At 33.4% G+C, this 17220-nt stretch overlaps 2 protein-coding genes across 5 annotated transcripts; one reads left to right on the top strand and one right to left on the bottom strand.

The window, feature by feature from the left end:
• On the top strand, positions 1-3103 carry LOC107223758 (protein Peter pan). 2 transcript variants are annotated; one of them, XM_015663551.2, is made up of 7 exons: positions 1-127; positions 345-625; positions 756-966; positions 1060-1386; positions 1472-1808; positions 1896-2200; positions 2291-3103. In XM_015663551.2, the coding sequence occupies exons 1-6, from the start codon at positions 110-112 to the stop codon at positions 2174-2176; spliced, it is 1455 nt and encodes a 484-aa protein (XP_015519037.2). In that variant the 5' UTR covers positions 1-109; the 3' UTR covers positions 2177-2200; positions 2291-3103. The 2 variants fall into 2 exon arrangements, with proteins under 2 accessions (XP_015519037.2, XP_015519038.2); XM_015663552.2 differs by lacking the exon at positions 2291-3103 and having other exon boundaries at positions 1896-2252.
• Positions 2202-16929, bottom strand: LOC107223770 (centromere-associated protein E). Of its 3 annotated transcripts, none has more exons than XM_015663568.2 (14): positions 16686-16929; positions 16066-16300; positions 15187-15421; positions 14783-15105; positions 14508-14625; positions 13008-13347; positions 12438-12678; positions 10329-10632; positions 10145-10264; positions 7272-9347; positions 4305-7130; positions 4034-4204; positions 3519-3823; positions 2202-3244 (listed from the first exon to the last, which is right to left on the bottom strand). In XM_015663568.2, the coding sequence occupies exons 1-14, from the start codon at positions 16837-16839 to the stop codon at positions 3151-3153; spliced, it is 7542 nt and encodes a 2513-aa protein (XP_015519054.2). In that variant the 5' UTR covers positions 16840-16929; the 3' UTR covers positions 2202-3150. The 3 variants fall into 3 exon arrangements, with proteins under 3 accessions (XP_015519054.2, XP_046601023.1, XP_046601026.1); XM_046745067.1 differs by having other exon boundaries at positions 12438-12675; XM_046745070.1 differs by lacking the exons at positions 14508-14625; positions 14783-15105; positions 15187-15421; positions 16066-16300; positions 16686-16929 and adding an exon at positions 13803-13877.
• Positions 16930-17220: the final 291 nt, after the last annotated feature.

The following is a 17220-nucleotide window of genomic DNA, read 5'->3' as shown; positions in this document are numbered from 1 at the left end:
CGCAGAGTGCACACTTCACAGATTGCCAAATTTGAGGTTACGAAGCACGTCGGCAACGTGCGTACAAGATTTTGTTTACGAAACTTTATTCTCGAAAAATTTTTCTAAGATGGGACGTTCGAAAAAGGTGAGCGATAGTTGTTCCTCCCAAATGAATGAAATAACATTCCTAGTAAACGTAAATATAGACATAATTAATATCTAGTGCTCTCTTCATAACCTCAATAAAAGTATCTGTAAAATTCTGCCCATACAGACCAATAAATTTATACTAAAAATCGGTTCGTCACACATCAAACATAGATACCTATCCAAATATAACTCACGATTTATACTGTATTTAGGGCCGCTGCGTAAAGCGGAACAAACAAATAAACAGCGAAGAGCCTGTGGATTTGGTGCGCGCTCCTCATTCTTTTGTTATACAACGTGGACTTCCAGGAGGACATATCTTGGAGTTAACTAAGGATTTTCGAAGAGTTATGGAACCATACACAGCATCATCATTAAAAGCTCGGAAACGAAACACGATTAAAGATTTCGTTTCGGTTTCTGGTGCTCTCCACGTTTCTCATATGTGCATTTTTACACGAACAGAACTGGGAATGTACCTGAAACTTTGTAGGTAATACGAGTATTACAAAATCTTGCTTGCATCTGAAAATTTCATATCTACAGTCACATTTTGACTTCTTAAACTGTCCATAAGTGATTACCACTTAGGATTTCATTAATTCCTGTACTTAAAATTATAGAATACCAAGAGGGCCCACACTATCTTTTAAAATAACCAGTTTCTCACTAGCGAGAGATGTAGTTTCAACGATAAAGAAGCAAATGGTCTTTGAAGAAGCTTTCAAACACTCTCCATTGATGGTATTGAATAATTTCAGCGGAGAAGGCATGCAAATGAAACTCATGACATCGATGTTTCAAAACATGTTTCCAACAATTAATCTTACCACTGTAAGTATTTTCAACCTGGAATACCTTTTTATTTCATAGGAATATAGAGCTCTGGCATGGAATTTTTAACGGATTTTGGGGATTGTTTTCTAGGTAAACCTCAGCACAATTCGTCGTTGTGTTTGTCTTAACTACAACAGTGTGACAAAGCTAATAGACTTCAGGCATTACGCTATAAAAATGGTACCAGTTGGACTATCAAAAGGAGTTAAGAAAATAGTACAAGCTAAAGTGCCCAATCTCTCTAAATGTCAAGACTTTTCAGAATTCCTTACAAAACCCACATTCTCTGAAAGCGAAGCAGAAGAGGATCCCTCGAGTCATGTTACCCTGCCCCAGAAATTATCGTCCAGAGGTAATCACAAAAGTGGCACGAGCGCAATTAGACTCATCGAACTAGGGCCTCGAATAACAATGCAGGTAAAAATATATTCCAGTTTTCTCATAAATATTTCATGTACTTGGGATAAAGGCAAAGAATAAATATTTTGTAACCCTGTTTCAGCTGATAAAAGTTGAAGATGGATTATTGGATGGACAAGTTATGTACCATGAATTTGTGCATAAAACCGAGGAAGAAATACTCAAAATACAAAAGAGCCGTGAGGTTAAAAAGAAGCTTAAAGAAAATCGGAAAAAGGTACAGGAAGAAAATAAAAAGAAAAAGGAAGCAATGAAGGAAGAGGAGAAACAGAAAAGTCTTAAGGGTATGAAAAAACAAAGATCGGAAAGTGACGTGCTTATGCACAAAGCTGCAAAAGAGTCCTACGAAGACAATCAGGTCGAGGAAGACGACGATGCACAGTATTATAGAGAGGAAGTTGGCCAAGAACCTGATAAAGGTAATGGCGTAGTGCAAACAAAACTCATATCATTAAATTAATCTCTGTACAATAATGTTAATAGGTGCTCTTTCATTTGTATTCCAGATTTGTTTTCGGGGCGACCAAAAACTGGTGACAAGCGACCAAATTCATATCCAGTTAAATACAAGACAAAGAAATCGAGGCTCGACAAAAACGTTAAAAACGGTGACAAAAAGAATAAACAGTTTGGTAATAAAAACAGATATGATGATGAAAAGTATAGTTACAGACAAAAAAAGAAATTTGGCGTTAAAGACGGTGGTACAAAATCACAGGGTAATAAAAAGTTTTTCAAAGGAAAAGGATCTGCGCATGGCAGTAAAATTAAAAGGAGACGGAACTAGAGAAATATCAACGTAATGACAATTGTAATGAAAACTCAATAAATTTATTTCATCATTATAATTTATAATAATATAATCTCAGTTATTTTCTTATGCCAATTCTTGTGATTTCAGAAAGGTAATGAGGCGGTACGTAAAGTATAAAATTCTATGGAGACTTTTTATTATAAAACAGAGATGTTTTCACAACTTACGAAATAAATTTTCATTTTGATGGACTTCAAATAGAAGCAAATTCGGGACTATTTGAAGCTAAAAAATAATAATACCGAATGAATTTTGAAAAAATTTTGAATTGTCATAAACTTCCATCTAACTTTATAACGTGTAAAAAAAAAATTAGTAATCCTCGGTGCTATTACATTTTTTTTTAACAAAATATGACTCCAGTACGTGTAATTAAAATATAATTTTTTTGTACTATTATATTTTTCACCAAATACATGAAGTCAATGTACAATAAGTATAAAAGCTTACAGACAAAAGTGAATCTAGTAAAGTTTTTGTACAATACATTCTTGGATTGTTTAATACTTGGATGAAATTGACACATAATGATCGCTTCACATTCCTTTTTGGACTAGTCTTGTATTTCAAATACCGCAATGCCAAATCACGTAGTCTTTGCCGATAGTATACTTTGTACAGCAATGAAGTCACGAAATACAAACAAATACAAAGCAGTACTTAAAGGAAATAATTTTTTTAGAGACCTTATTATACAATTGAAGATACTTCTAAGGTCTCTTTGGTTGAAACGAAGATATAAATATTATTTCATTTTTAAAGCTATTGTACTTAAATCTAAAAATGCATCATATAATTTTATGTATAGGACATTACAAAAATAATGAGTTTTTAATTTACTTTAGTCAACACTTTTCATTCACGTTTGTAATAATAAAAATTGATACCTCTTCATCACAATTTGCTTGCTGGTCAACCGATAAACAATATAAATAAGAGAATATAATCTATGGGTAGTGAGTCCATATGCTGCTAATATGGTTGGATTTTACTGCTGATGCATCGTCCAAAATATTAGAGGACAAGTTTTCTTTCAATGCGCTGTGGTAAATGTAATATACATATATTATCATACACATCGGCTTACGATTAACAAGTTTGTGAGCATAACGAATAAAAATAGCGTACATTGAGCACCCAAAGCATAGTTCATGCATGTGCGGTAGTCTGAGGAAAAAAATGGTGAGGCAATTATCTTACATTATTTTTAGTAGGGAAACATTTATGTCAGATTTGCAGAGAGCAGAAAATCAGGCTGGTCAATATTAAGGCACCAAGATTTGGTTTAATGCACTGTGATTAAAAAATACCTCACCGCTTGACATTCTCTTCGAGTGGAGACTTGTTTCGATTCGTCAAAGATCGTATATTCTTGTCAGAAGAATTGTTTTTAATTTCTTCAATAGGCGATGTAGTTTGCACCCTGAACTTCTCCGGTAGTATCATCTCATATTCAGATAGTTTTTTCTGAAGTGAAACCTGAACAATAGATTTCTCTGAGATGATTAACTCCTGTTGAGATATTTCTTTCTCGAGTCTCTTGATTTCACGTGTCCGACTTCGACACAGATCTCTCATTAGCTTATTCTCTTTCTCGAGTTTGACTACTTTAGCGTATTCCTGCATAAGTAATACCATGTGTATAGCAACAGGGAAATAAGCGTATGGATGCAAAATTAAATTAAATAAACCAGTAGCTGGAACGGAATTTATCAAAAACATTCAGATACGTAAACTATCTGGTGTTGGGTTCATGTCCAGCTATTGGTACATTTACCTGACTTGAAAAATGAAAATTTGAGAAGAAAAATTGTAGATTACAAGACTAACATCAACAAAGCCACTGCTTGTGCCACTGAGATAAGTTTTGTGTTCAGGTAGGCATTGAGTAAATTGATCTCTTCTGTTACTTTGTCTCTTCCTGCAAGCCTCGCACTCGATTGCACTGACAGACCTCATAGTTTTCTGGAGGTTCTTCACTTCCTCCTTCAAAATCGCGTTCTGTAAAAAAATTTGTTCAGTAACAAACAGATTTAAGGCCTACTTCTGTAGGTAAAAGTATTTTGAAACATAGTAGATATAATAAATAATTTGTTTATACCTTATGTTTAAAAGCAGAAAGGTTTTCCTCTAAATCTCTACATTTTTTCTGGTAAGGGAAGTTCTCACTTTGTATTTGCAACTCTAAAGTCGCTATTTTTCCGTTTTTGGAGACTATTTCCAGTTCCAGTTCACGAACTTTTTTAGATAATGAAGGCAACTGACTGATAGGTAATGCATTAAATGAGGAATTTGCAACTTCAAGTAACCCACTTCTGGAGTTATTACAACTTTGTGACTCCAATTCTGCAACCCTGGCTTTGAGTTCTACATTCTCTTTCCGTAAAAAATCATTTGTTACGCTTAGCGTTTCAAGCTCTTTGCAGAGTTCTTTATTCTGCTGAATGAGTACCTCTACTTCAGCCATATCTTGGAATGACTTTCTGTCTCTGCCTTCTACTTTTAGTTTCATTTTATCTGTGACGTTATTAGATATTGATTTCAAATTATTTTGTGACTCAAACAGTTCGTTCCGAAGCTTCTCAGCTTCAGCAAGTCTTTCCTGTATCTCTTGAGCGAGTTCCTCTGCCTCTTGATCAAGTTCGTTATTGGCAAGATTAAGCCTCTCGATTTCCTGTTGAGCAATTGTCAGATCTTCATCTTTTTGTGATATAATTACTTTTGTAGCTTCCAATTCTAAGGAAATTTTATTTTTTTCACATATCTGGCTTTCGAGCTGGTTACATATTTCTGATAACTGTAAGTCAGATGAAGCTAATTTTGAATTGCTAGATGCAACGACTTGCTCTAGTTCCTTTTTCTCTTCTAGTAAAATTTTATATTTTTCTTGTAAAGCGGCGAAATCTTTTGTTATTGAATTTTTAACTTCCAGTAATTCAGTTATTCTATTGCTCGCACCTTCTGCATTATTTCGTAACATCTCATTTTGATCCTTTAGATCTTCTATCTGAGCCTCGACCTTCAAATTACTTGTACTGTTCCGGACTTTTTTATTCAATTTTTCATTAGTATTTTCCAATTCTTCGCACCTCTCCTTCTGTTCCTCTATTTCTGATGCTAGTAATTTATTTTTGTCGTTCAAGTCGCTCAGTTGATTGAGCAAGCTACCATTTTTACTTTTTTCATCGCAAAGCTTGTCATTAAGAAGATTTAATTCTTCTTCGACTTTCTCTTTGAAAAGTTCGTACTCGTGCTTACATTTTTCAGCATACTGTTTTCGTTCTTTTATTTGCTCTTTGTATATTTCATATTCAGGTACAATGGATTCCAGTTTAGTTTTGTACTCGGACATTTCGTCACATTTAATTTTTAGAATACTAGTGATTTCTTCAATATGCTTGGTCTTGTTTTCATTTTCTTCATTCAATTGATTATGTTCAACTATCATTTGCGCATTTTCCATTTCTAACGTTGCTACGCATTGTTGTAATTTCATCAGCTCTGTAGATTTTAAATCAATGATACTTTTCAGTTGACTTTCGGTGGCTTGGAGTCCTTCTAGAGTACTTTTGAGATCAAGATTTTTTGTTTTCTGTTGTTCAAGTGCATATGTTAACTCCACTATTTTTTGATTCAGTTGATCCTTCACAGATTTCATACTGTTTTGAAGTTCTATTTCACGATTTTTCGCAGCTGCTAATGCTATCCGTTCCCGTTCCTGTATAGCATTTACCTCTTCATCTTGCTTGTTATTAGAATTGGATTGTTTACTGAGTTCTGTTTGTAAGCTCATGAAATCATTCTCTAGGACTCCAATTTTCTCTTTCAGTAATTGCTTTTCATGATTACTTTCTTTCAAGTCATTTTCTAATCTGTCAATCTCACACTTCAATGTCACGTTCACTTTTTCTTGCTGGGATATCTCAGTTTGTAATTTTTCAATATCTGCTTCTAATTCGTTGGCCCAAACTGTGGTCCGTCGTACAGCGTCTGCACTTTGGCTTTTTTGGTCCTCCAAATTTTGCTTCTCCTGCTCGAAATCTTCTTTTACTTTTGTAATGATTTCTTGTTCTTTCGTCATGATTATTTTGATGAAATCTCCGAGAAGTTCACCCACCGTTTTGGTCAATAAAGTTGAGATTTTGAGTTCAGGTTTTAAAAATCCGATTTCTTTAGTTATACATTGTTTTGCTATTTTCAATTCTTCCTTTAGCCCATTACCATTTGTCAATAACTCAGATTTGAGAGCAATTGATTCCTGCTGTAAAGCTTCTACTTTATTAAGTAGCGAAATATTTTCTTCCCTGAGCTTTGCCAAACTAAATTTCAAATCTTCGATATTGCTTTGCGATTCTTCACAGTGTTCCGTCTGGCTAGCCGCTTCAAACTGTTCATTCTTTTGCAGTGAAGTAGCAGGCCAGGCATGTGATTCTGCTTCAGTACTTGTTAGACAGATATCATTTTCATTTTTCAATTCAGGGAACAGGTCTTTCACAGGAGTCGCCAAGTTTTTCTCCAACAACTCGTAGGCATGCTTTAAACTGTCTGACTCTTCAATCTTTTCCATCAGGTTTTTCGAAAGCTCTGTGTTTTCTCGAGTTAGATTCTCCAGTTGTACCCTTAATTCTTGAACAGTATCTATGTCTGAGCATTTATCATTATGCAACAGAGATTGATCTTCTTTAAGTTTGTCAAGTTCATCTATTCTATCCATCAGATTTGTGGATAGTTCAATATTTTCCATTGTCAACAAATCAATCTTCTCCTGATACATTATAATCTTTTCTCTGGCCTCACCTTCTATATTAGGTAGTGAGGTGTCTTGTAAATTTATCAAGTTTTCCTGAGAAATCCTCAATTGATTTTGCAAATTCATTTTAACCTCATCAATTTTAGATATGCGACGATGAAGGTCTTCAATTTGTTCCTGAAAAAATGGCCATGCTTAACTGAATTCAACTAGTTATTTTCATAATTAGCATTATAGAATGTGACATTGATCAATAAAAAACAATTAACAAAAAATTTGAAACTATTTTGCTAACATTACAATCATTAAATTTATTACCTGATATTGGGCTTCTATTTCTTTGGCGCGATCTTTTTCAATGGTCAGTTTACTGGACATATCCATATTCTCTGTGGTCAGCAAATGAATAGTTTCTTCCAATCTTTCAATGCCCAGTCTCAAACCTTGAACATCATTTTTAATTTCATCAGACTCTTGAATCTTTAACTGAAGTTCCATTGCTAGTTTTGCATTTTTATCCTCAAGTAACATCTTTGCGTTCGTTATTTCACATAATTTATTTATAATATCATTGTTTGAAAGATTCTCTTCCCCAGCTGTCAACGTACTCGAAAGATCAGTCTTTATAACTTCGAGATCTTTGTTTGAATCTTCCAACTCTAAAATTCTGTTCTCTAACATGGTTGCATTACACGATGTTTTATCATCTTCGACATACGACTCATTACCAGTTATTTCATTGAGTAGAAGACTGTCTTGTATGAGCGATACTTCCATTTCGTCGAAATAACTAGCATTAGTAAATATGCTGCTACAATCTTTAGTATCTTCAAACAATGTTTCGCTACTACTTTTCGACTTGTCAGCAGAGTCCAATTTAGTTGTTACAATTGACTCAGATTTCACTTCTGAAAGTTGCCCGATATGTTCTGTCAACGTTTTCGTATCCTTCTCTAAAGTGTCCGTTACCTTTTCCTGTTGGATTAGTTTCTTTGTCATATCATCAAGATCGTCCTTTAAATTCTGTGATTGATTATGCAGCTGATTTTTAAGATCTTCATTTTCAGTTTGAATGTTTTTAATAAAATGTTCCAAATTTTCTATGTAGCTTTTCAGATTTTGTATCTCGTTTTCATATTTATGCATCTCGATGGATTCAAGTTCCAAGCATTTTGCGTTCAAATTTTTTCGTAATTCCAAGTTCATTCTTTCAAATTCTGCGCTTGTAAGTTCGAAATCGCGAATTTTTGCCATGTTCTGATTGATAATTTTTTCCATTTCACATTTTTGTCCTTCATACAAAATTCTTTCGCTTTGCACACTAATAATTTCATCTTCCAATTTGTGAATTTTATTTTGTAGTTTATGTAACTTTGAATCTCGCTCAATGAGTTCTGTTTTATGAACAATTTTCGTGTTTTCTAAGTCTTCACAGTTTTTTTCAATCTGTTTATTTGTTAATTTCAATTTTTTTACTTCCCCAGTAAGGGTTTCAGTTTTTAATTTGAGCATATCATTTTCTTTTATGAAATTTTCTTTTTCTGCGAGTAATTTTTCCATTTCAAGTTTCAGTAAGTCAATATCCAATTTGTCAGTATCAATTATGAGATCACTTTGCACCTCTACTGTCTGTGGGGAAAGGTTGAACAAATCTTTGGTGTAGTCACTAGGCTCTTTAGATACTGCACTAAATTCGCTATTACTGAATTCATTGTCAATCACCCGTGATGGTGTATTTTGCGTAGATTTTATACATAGGTTCTTTGGACTTAACTTCTCATCGTATGCTTTGTCATTTTGGATTTCGTGTAGCAAATCTGTTTCAACGACGAAATTGTTTTCAGTTTTCGATTGAACGTCATCAAGTATCCCATTAACGGATTGAGATTCTCTGCGCAATTCTAATGGTGCAATTTCTGCAAAAATTTTCTCATTCTCGGTACCGCTCAAGTTCAGTTGTACTGCATCCATACGGACAGAGTCGCAAAGGTTTTCACAAATTACTTTCTCAAATGACTCACTCATATTAAAATCATTATCATTTATAGATGATGGCTTTTCACATGGATCGAGGGATTTGTCATTTCTGGTTAACAATATATTGTGCTCGATAAGTGATTGACTATCCAAAGACTTTTTCAGTTCTTTTAGCTCTTCGATTAATTTCCTTTTTTCTCTTCGCTCCGTTTCAATCAAAATATCATACTCCTGTATTCTTTTCCTCATATGTTCATTCTCTGTCGATAATACTTGGGGTGCTGACGATATTTCAGCGGTTTCTAGTTTCTCTTTTAGAGCTTTAACTTCCTTCATTAAATTATCAACCAAAGATTGCAAGTGACAAGTCGAAGACTTTTGATTATCAGCAACATTTGCACAATCCATCCATGCAATCTAAACAGAATTCAAAGCACATTCAGCCCTATGTTACAAAAGGTCTGACAATGTATTCTATTCAAAATAAATAATGAGGATGGAAGATCTGAAGCAGATCAGTGAGGCAGTAGGCCTAGAATACTGTTTCAAATTTGATTTCAAATTTGTGTAAACGAAAGTCAATGAACTGTGTGTAAAACACATCCTTATCAGGTAATAAACGACGACAGTTAAAAATAACGAACTGAAAATCGCGTGATTAAATAAAATAGCACATTTAGAAGACTGTTTATATTCGATCTCCCTTCAACATACAACGTCTTCGATCCGCTCTACACTATCGTGCACATTTTAACTCTGACTGTCCAGTATTATATCTTTCTTTTAAAACTTGTTTTTAATTGAACTCTATATTTATCTTCTACACTTTTTGCTGTCTATTCGTGTTCAACTCTAAACTATGAAGCCAAGTTTGTGGATTTGTGACGACTAGAGAGGATTCATTTTATATTCTATTGTGAACTTTATTGTAGGTCTGGTCGATCACCACATAAATAAATGAATAGTACGTTTTTGACAATGTATTAAACTATTTTGTGTATTTTTCTTATTGCTCTTTTTAATTTCATATTCAATTGTTATTGAAACGTAACACACGACTCTCAGACTTTGGTACTTCCAACAAATTGTATTAATTATGTATGGAAATTTTTTTCATAAATAACTCACGAAGCATTTGCAAGTTGAAATATTATTGACTATTATCAAATCTTCCAAAAATTGATAAAAATAAAAAAAAAAACAATGGTATTCACCTGCAGTGAGGTTTCTAGCTCTTTCTCACGCATTTTGTGTTTTGATTTTAGTAACTCTATTTGACATTCATAGTCAGTTCTTTCTTCTTCCAATTTTTTTAGCCTTACAAGTTTTTCCTCCTACAAAATAACGAAAACTCATTAACATTACAATGTAATTAATAATTATGACCAATGAACTTACCATATCCATTTTGAATTGATTTTTCTCTGATTCTATCGATTTGTGGTTCTCTTCTTTACTACACAATGATTCAAATCGTTTTTTTATTTCCTCATTCTCTTGTATTGCAGCATTGTATTTAGATTCCAGTTCCAAGTATTTAATTTCATATTGTACTGGATCTATCGTTTCAACTGTGTCTGTGGTGTAAATTTGTTTTTCTAACGTTGTGAATTCTTGTAGTGTTTTATATTCATTAGCTAGATTGGTTATTGTATCTCTCAGTACTTCCTTTGGTGTACCAGGGTCTTCTTCTTCTTCTTGTCTATGAGATAATGAATAAAATCTTGAATATACTACAAACTTAAACTCTGCGCAAACAATTTATAAATATTGAAAAAGTTTTTAAGTGTGCTTTTATAGTTATTATGAGTACTTCAAAATTGTTTGTATCAACGTTGATTAATACGAATTCCAAACTTATACATATTGAGAAGCTGTGGTAGGTTCTCAACATTATTATTATGCCGTTTATTAATACTAATCATAAAAAAAACTCTACATTAGTATTATATGAATTAGGATTCTAAGACGATGTGCTGCTAAAAGAACCAATCCGAATATGTATAAAATAGTTGTGCTGATGACAAGACGAAAATTCATTCCATACACGTATGGGTTTATTAAATTAATGTGAATTACAATGCAACTGAGGGTTATGATGGGAAACAATTATTGAATAATAGACGAAATAAAACAAAGCCGTACCATCTCTTATTAATTAAATACTCTGATATACTAATTATTGTCACTAATCAAAAATCAATTTTCACTAATTTCGGCTTTAATTGGTTTAAATCAATTTATATTGTATTTTCGAAACAGAAGAATAATAAACGTTGACACCAATTTTCAGTAAAGAATAAATGGCGTTGATGGCATACTTGATTCATGTTTGGATTTAGATATTTAATTACATCAAGTTTGAAATTTGCATGGTACTCTCGGTATAAGAATAGGTATTGGATATACACAAAGATAGCAACACAGTAAGTATTGTAATCCTTACTCAGTATAGATAAGCTCATTTGTCTTGGTGAGTTTTTGTTGCACAAAAGTTTATCTCGCAATAGGTACATGGTTATAGAAAATTTTTCGAATAGTGAACATTATACCGGCATTAGATTTCTGCAACTTATCAACTCTCAAAGCTGTTGGTGAAATTTCGATTCAACGATAAGTGATTCAGATACCTTATCAAATACGACACTGTTAATAAAAACAGTGATAACAGATTCAAAGACGAGTGGTTTAATCTAAACTCTAGAGCAAAGTCCCACAGTGAGCAGGAAGCTTACTTTACCAACAAATACAATAATTGTTATTTGTGGTGTCAAAAACTAATAATCAACCATAATTGAAAATTGATTAAATACCATTAGGTATAGATAAAGTATAACTCTATCAAACGTGTGTATTATACACATTACATATTATGAGTTCAACTAATCAAATACGTTTTAAAGCTTGCATCAGTGAAAGTAAAGAATTATGACAGCAAAATAGAAGTCATTGGATCAAATGATAATGTAAATGAAAGATGACATGTAACACCAAACAATAGTAAGTACTAATGTTAGTCGATTCATAAACACTGGTAGCTCAACTTTTACATGATCATGAGATAAACGGAGACAGGTGTAATTTACAAATACGGTAACCGGATAGATGGCGTTTCATAGTTATGGGATAGCTCTGACTCTAATGGCATTCTGAACCTGAATTAGAAAGTATCCACGTATATAATGTGTTTGGAAACCAACGGAGAGGGGATTCCTTTTGTCCAAAACTTTGGAGTATGAAATTTGGTTTATTTTAGCCATGCTTCTATTCATCCAGATTAGCTTCAATTTCTATTTTTATATTTTTTGAAGTCTAAATTTTTACGAAGGAATATGTTACTTGGAAAAACGGAAATACTCGCATTTATCTATCGCTACACTTGGAGGTTAATAGCAAAAAAAAATTTCCCCCGTACTGAAAATAAGCCGATCAGTTACTTCTGAAAATGACTGTGAAATTTTTTATTTCGCAGTTCTTAATTTGACATATTTATATAATTTCATTTACCTTCGAGGAGGAGTTGAAAGTTCAGGCTTCTCCGGAGAGCCAGTGACACTTTCATAGTCAACTAATGGGTATACTGATACATCGTCAAGAAACTTAACATGAGATCTACCACGCTTTCGTCTTGTAATACAGTAATTGTCCTCTAGATCTTCACTGTCAGATGAAAATCTTCCCATCTCCCAGTTTCGTTCACTCTCGATTAGTTCCAGCTCAAAGTCTTCCATCTCAGTTTGGAATTCTACTACCGAATAAAGAAATTATTGACGCATAATTTTATTCAATACGAAAAGATCTTTTACATCTGAATACAACTTTAACCTCTATGTCAAGTTACAGTAAAATCCAAACTCTAACAACTTGACAGCCTTTAAATTTTTTTACCCCTCATGTTTAACTATGAGATACTAAGGAACTGAATAATGTCAAAATGTGTACAGATGATTGAATAGATTTTGATTTATCAGGTAAAAAATTAAACTCCGTTAACTCGACATATAAAAGATAAGTAAATATAATGTAAATAATGTTGATAGTGAAAAATCGACGATATAAGCTTCTTCGAGCACTTACTTTCATTTATATTATTCAGCGGTGCTTGTGTTATGCTCCGCTTTTTGGTGAACTGTGCTGCTTTCCAATCTGACATAGTATTCTCTATAGTAGGTAACTCTTGTATAGTAGGTAACATCATACTATGATTAAGAAAACTTGGATTTGAGGGTCCACACCAAGTTCTCCTTCGTCGAGATTTTGTTTTGAAGTCAAGATTTTCTACTGAATTAGCGGATGATACGATATTTGTTTTCAATAGTTGCATTCGATCTTCTATAAGTTGAATGTACTGGTCTTTTTCTTGCAGCTTAGACTCCATTTCCTTAACTTCTCCGCATCTATTTGCTTGTCGTTCTTGCTGTAAAATGATTTTATTCATGCAGCATTCCTTTTATAATCCTTAACAACAATGTTTTGCCAATATGAAACAAACACTTTTACTTGAGACTCCTGTCAAGTCGATATTATGGACAGAAGTAACAAGTTATTGACACTTCATGCGCCAATATTCAACAGTAATATAATATTCCTGCGCGTTTAGAAATGTGATGAATCATACATGAATGAGCAATTTCTTTACGAACTATACGAGGTATGCATACAAATGCACAAGGTACCTCTTTATTCAAATGTACTCCTGGGAACTGTAAATGTTACATAACTAATTGAAATCACAAAAAATTGTGGTACAACTCGATTAAAAACTGTGATGAATTTAAAGTTCCATTTCCGTACAGAGATAATTTATTCACTTTTCGGTAAACATATGCAACACCACATATTTTACAATTTTTTTTTTCAAATTACACTTACTTTGAATGATATTTTAACTGTGCTTAAATTTTTGCTTCACAATCGTGAATTACGACTGTATTGAATCGTTTTACGCTAATATCGTTTTCTGCTACAACACTTTCAGGCCTCATTAGTCAACCTTGAGTTTGGTAACACCTGTTAAATGTCAGCATGTTTGTTCACGTTCATAACTGTATAAAGTAACTTGATATTGGTGTATATATTCTGTGGATTGAAATAATCGACAGAGAAATTTTTAAAATCAGATCAAACTTTTCTTTTCTTCAATATTTCAAATGATATTCAGCTGACTCAATAATAATTCTTTAATTTTCAATGCATTCCTGATCTATTAATCTATCGATACTAGGAAGCAAATTGACAATTAATTAAAACAATAATTCTTCCTTTTAATTTAAGCTTTGATTAATAATTTGCAAAAATTGTGCAAGACTCTGGTAAATGTAATATTAATATCTTGTCTACATTTATATTAATAGTTCAATTGATATCTCAAAATACGGGTTACAATGAAATAAAAGAACACGCAAACATGCATAATTTGCTGCTCAGAACGACATAAAATATCACATTTACAATCTAATGTGTTCATTCCACAATTAGAAGCACGAAAGAGCATTCACATAGGGAAAGATTATATTTGTTCAGTAACAGAAATAATTCAATTTTACAACTTTTACTAATTCTCAAGATACTACTTACTGCAAGTTCTGAAGAAAGTTTTTCTATCAATTTAGCGAACCGTTTCAACAACGCCGCATCAGACACTACTTCATTCAGTTTAGGCTTGTTTTTAATACACTTTGCTCGAGCTGCAAACCTGTAATTAATAACTAATTCTATAATACAGTATAAATTTATACTAGTATAAATCAAACCAAAATGTTTGGGAAAGGAAGCATCTTAAACATTAAGATAGTCCCTTAGTATGAAATAAAGTTGAATAAAAATATTTCACGTTAGAAGTGAATACTCACGACAATGTGCATTGCGTTTCTTCAAGAGCTGCCGGCGTAGCAGCACAAATAATAGTCGTCATTGCATTACCTCCTAAAGATGCTTGTAAAATCCTGGTCAGTTTACTGTCGCGGAAGTTGACATATTCCTTAGATTCACTTAGCTGCTTGATTACTAAGCTCAACGATGACAAAGACAAATTAATATGGCGTCCTTCTTTGAATCTATCACCAGTTGCCCCTGTTTGACGGACCCGTTCTGAGCCTGCCAAGTCAACTAGATTTAATTGTGAAACCTGAATAGCACCATCAGAACTGGAAGCTGTGTCTCGGCTCTCAATGGTCTGGGAAAAACAGGAGAAACGAAATGTTCAATTATTCTTATTTGACGGGTTCATTGATCAGAAAAATTGTAATTCACTTACAATCCTAAATATTGTGTGACTACGACTGCTTCTATCGTTCATATTTGTTTCTCCGAACCTTCGATTCTTCTCACCCTTTTTCATTATGGACAACACATGTTCAGGACAGTTGGTTACCTCCTCTTTACACTTGACAATAACTTGACCATTCGAATCTTCATGAATCTTCAAATCTGTTCCATCTTTGTGCAATAGATCATTTACTTTCTCGTTGTATATTTCCAAGTATGATACTCTACAAACAGCATGAATGTTTATTGGTATTGAGACTACTGCATATTATCCATTTGAAGTATCCATGTATTGCTGTACGCATTTTTTCAATTTGAGATACACTTTGTGTCAAGAGACTTAGTAGAGTTTCATGCCAAGTACATTTGAAGGAAAAATAAAATTCACGTCCAAGCCGATGCAGTCTCTTTATCGCAACGACAAGTCTAAGGCCTATACAGCAAAAATATTGTCACATATTTCACCCAATTCACAATTATCTGCAATATTCGAAAATCAAGATCAGTGGTTGCCATTCGCGCCAGGTTCATTAAAGATATAAATATCTTTTATTGTGAAAATTTTATGATAAATGAATAATTAAGGAAACTTGGGTAGCTCAAAACTCTGCAAGGGTATCGATACTGGTGTATATGTGGATGTACATTGTTATTTTGATGGTATCAAATTAGCAAAGTAAATTCTTGTTCGGTAGTTTCTACTTTAATATACTTGGCATAAGGTTTTTGCACCTAAGGTACTTTTTGGGAATAATTTGTATAATTGAATTTCGAATACTTCATATGCTACAATTTCATCCTTCAACTATTTCGGATAATAGTGTTGCTATTCAAATGACTAAATTAAGCTTAGAATAGGAAAGATTACCGTAACAAAAATTCTCGTGTTGAAGTATTGGCAATGGCATCGAATATATTTTCAACTGCCAATGGTATGATTCCTGGCTCTTCTCGCGTACCCGTCATGGTATACGTTTTTCCGGAACTTGTTTGCCCGTAGGCAAAAATCGTACCATTAAATCCTTTGACAGTGGCATCAACTATAGGTTTGACGGCAACATCAAATACATGGGCATTATTTGCATCCATGCCAAATATGTGATCTGCAGAAAGATTTCTTTTTAGTTACATTATTTTACTACTGTTCCATTGTGCATTTTAGGGCACAAGTTTGAATAAGAAAGACGCCAGTTTGTCATAAGTGTAGATAAATATGAAGTGGTATGTACATTGGCACCAGAATTACTTTTTTTTTTCTTTCCTAATTGATTCACCAGGCACAGAATGACACTTTCGCTTGTCAGAAAAAACGAAACTGCCTTAATGAAAAAAGGTAGAGAATAGACGAATTAGACTACAGGAATGATTGACTACAGTACTGACGAGGAGCACGTAAAGTGCAGACGAAAATTTTTAGGTTAACTGGAGCTGAAATTCAAGTATATTTTTGGTTGAACCTGGAAAAATAGAACACTAGGAAATCCTCACCAAAAATGTGGGAATGCTCCCCGCGTCGTTTTGTTTCTGGATCGATGGAGAATATAGTTTGATCTCGAACGTCCCATTGCACGGGCAAATTATCGTCTCTTTCGCGTTTTATGAGCGGTCTCAATTTGATAGCAACCTTTATGCTATCCGACATTTTTCGGAAAAAAATCACGCCACGGCGTTACGAAATTCCGAACTTTATCCAAATTTTGTATACTCCCTATAATCTTTCAGTCACAAATCATACTTTTCCGATCCCAACTCACTATTCTCACTAATGCCGCTGGATAACGTTGACGGTTGCGCGTGTTTGGCTTTCAAATTCGAAACCGCCAACCGATACTGCTCTTCGATACCCAGCTATGTTCACGACTTGCAATATCTGTCAAAAATGAAACTAATATGTCATATCGTTTTCGAAATATTCAGCCAACGGATATTGTCTGAGATTTAATAATAAATAACCAATAGATAATGAATTAAAATTCTTATTTGGCTCTGCTGAAACTATAAAAAGATCAATTCACATGACAAA

This window comes from Neodiprion lecontei, chromosome 1 (genome assembly GCF_021901455.1).
Source record: "Neodiprion lecontei isolate iyNeoLeco1 chromosome 1, iyNeoLeco1.1, whole genome shotgun sequence".
Classification (NCBI taxonomy): domain Eukaryota; kingdom Metazoa; phylum Arthropoda; class Insecta; order Hymenoptera; family Diprionidae; genus Neodiprion; species Neodiprion lecontei.
The sequence above is the reverse complement of the archived record's forward strand: the minus strand, read 5'-3'. Positions and strand labels throughout refer to the sequence as shown.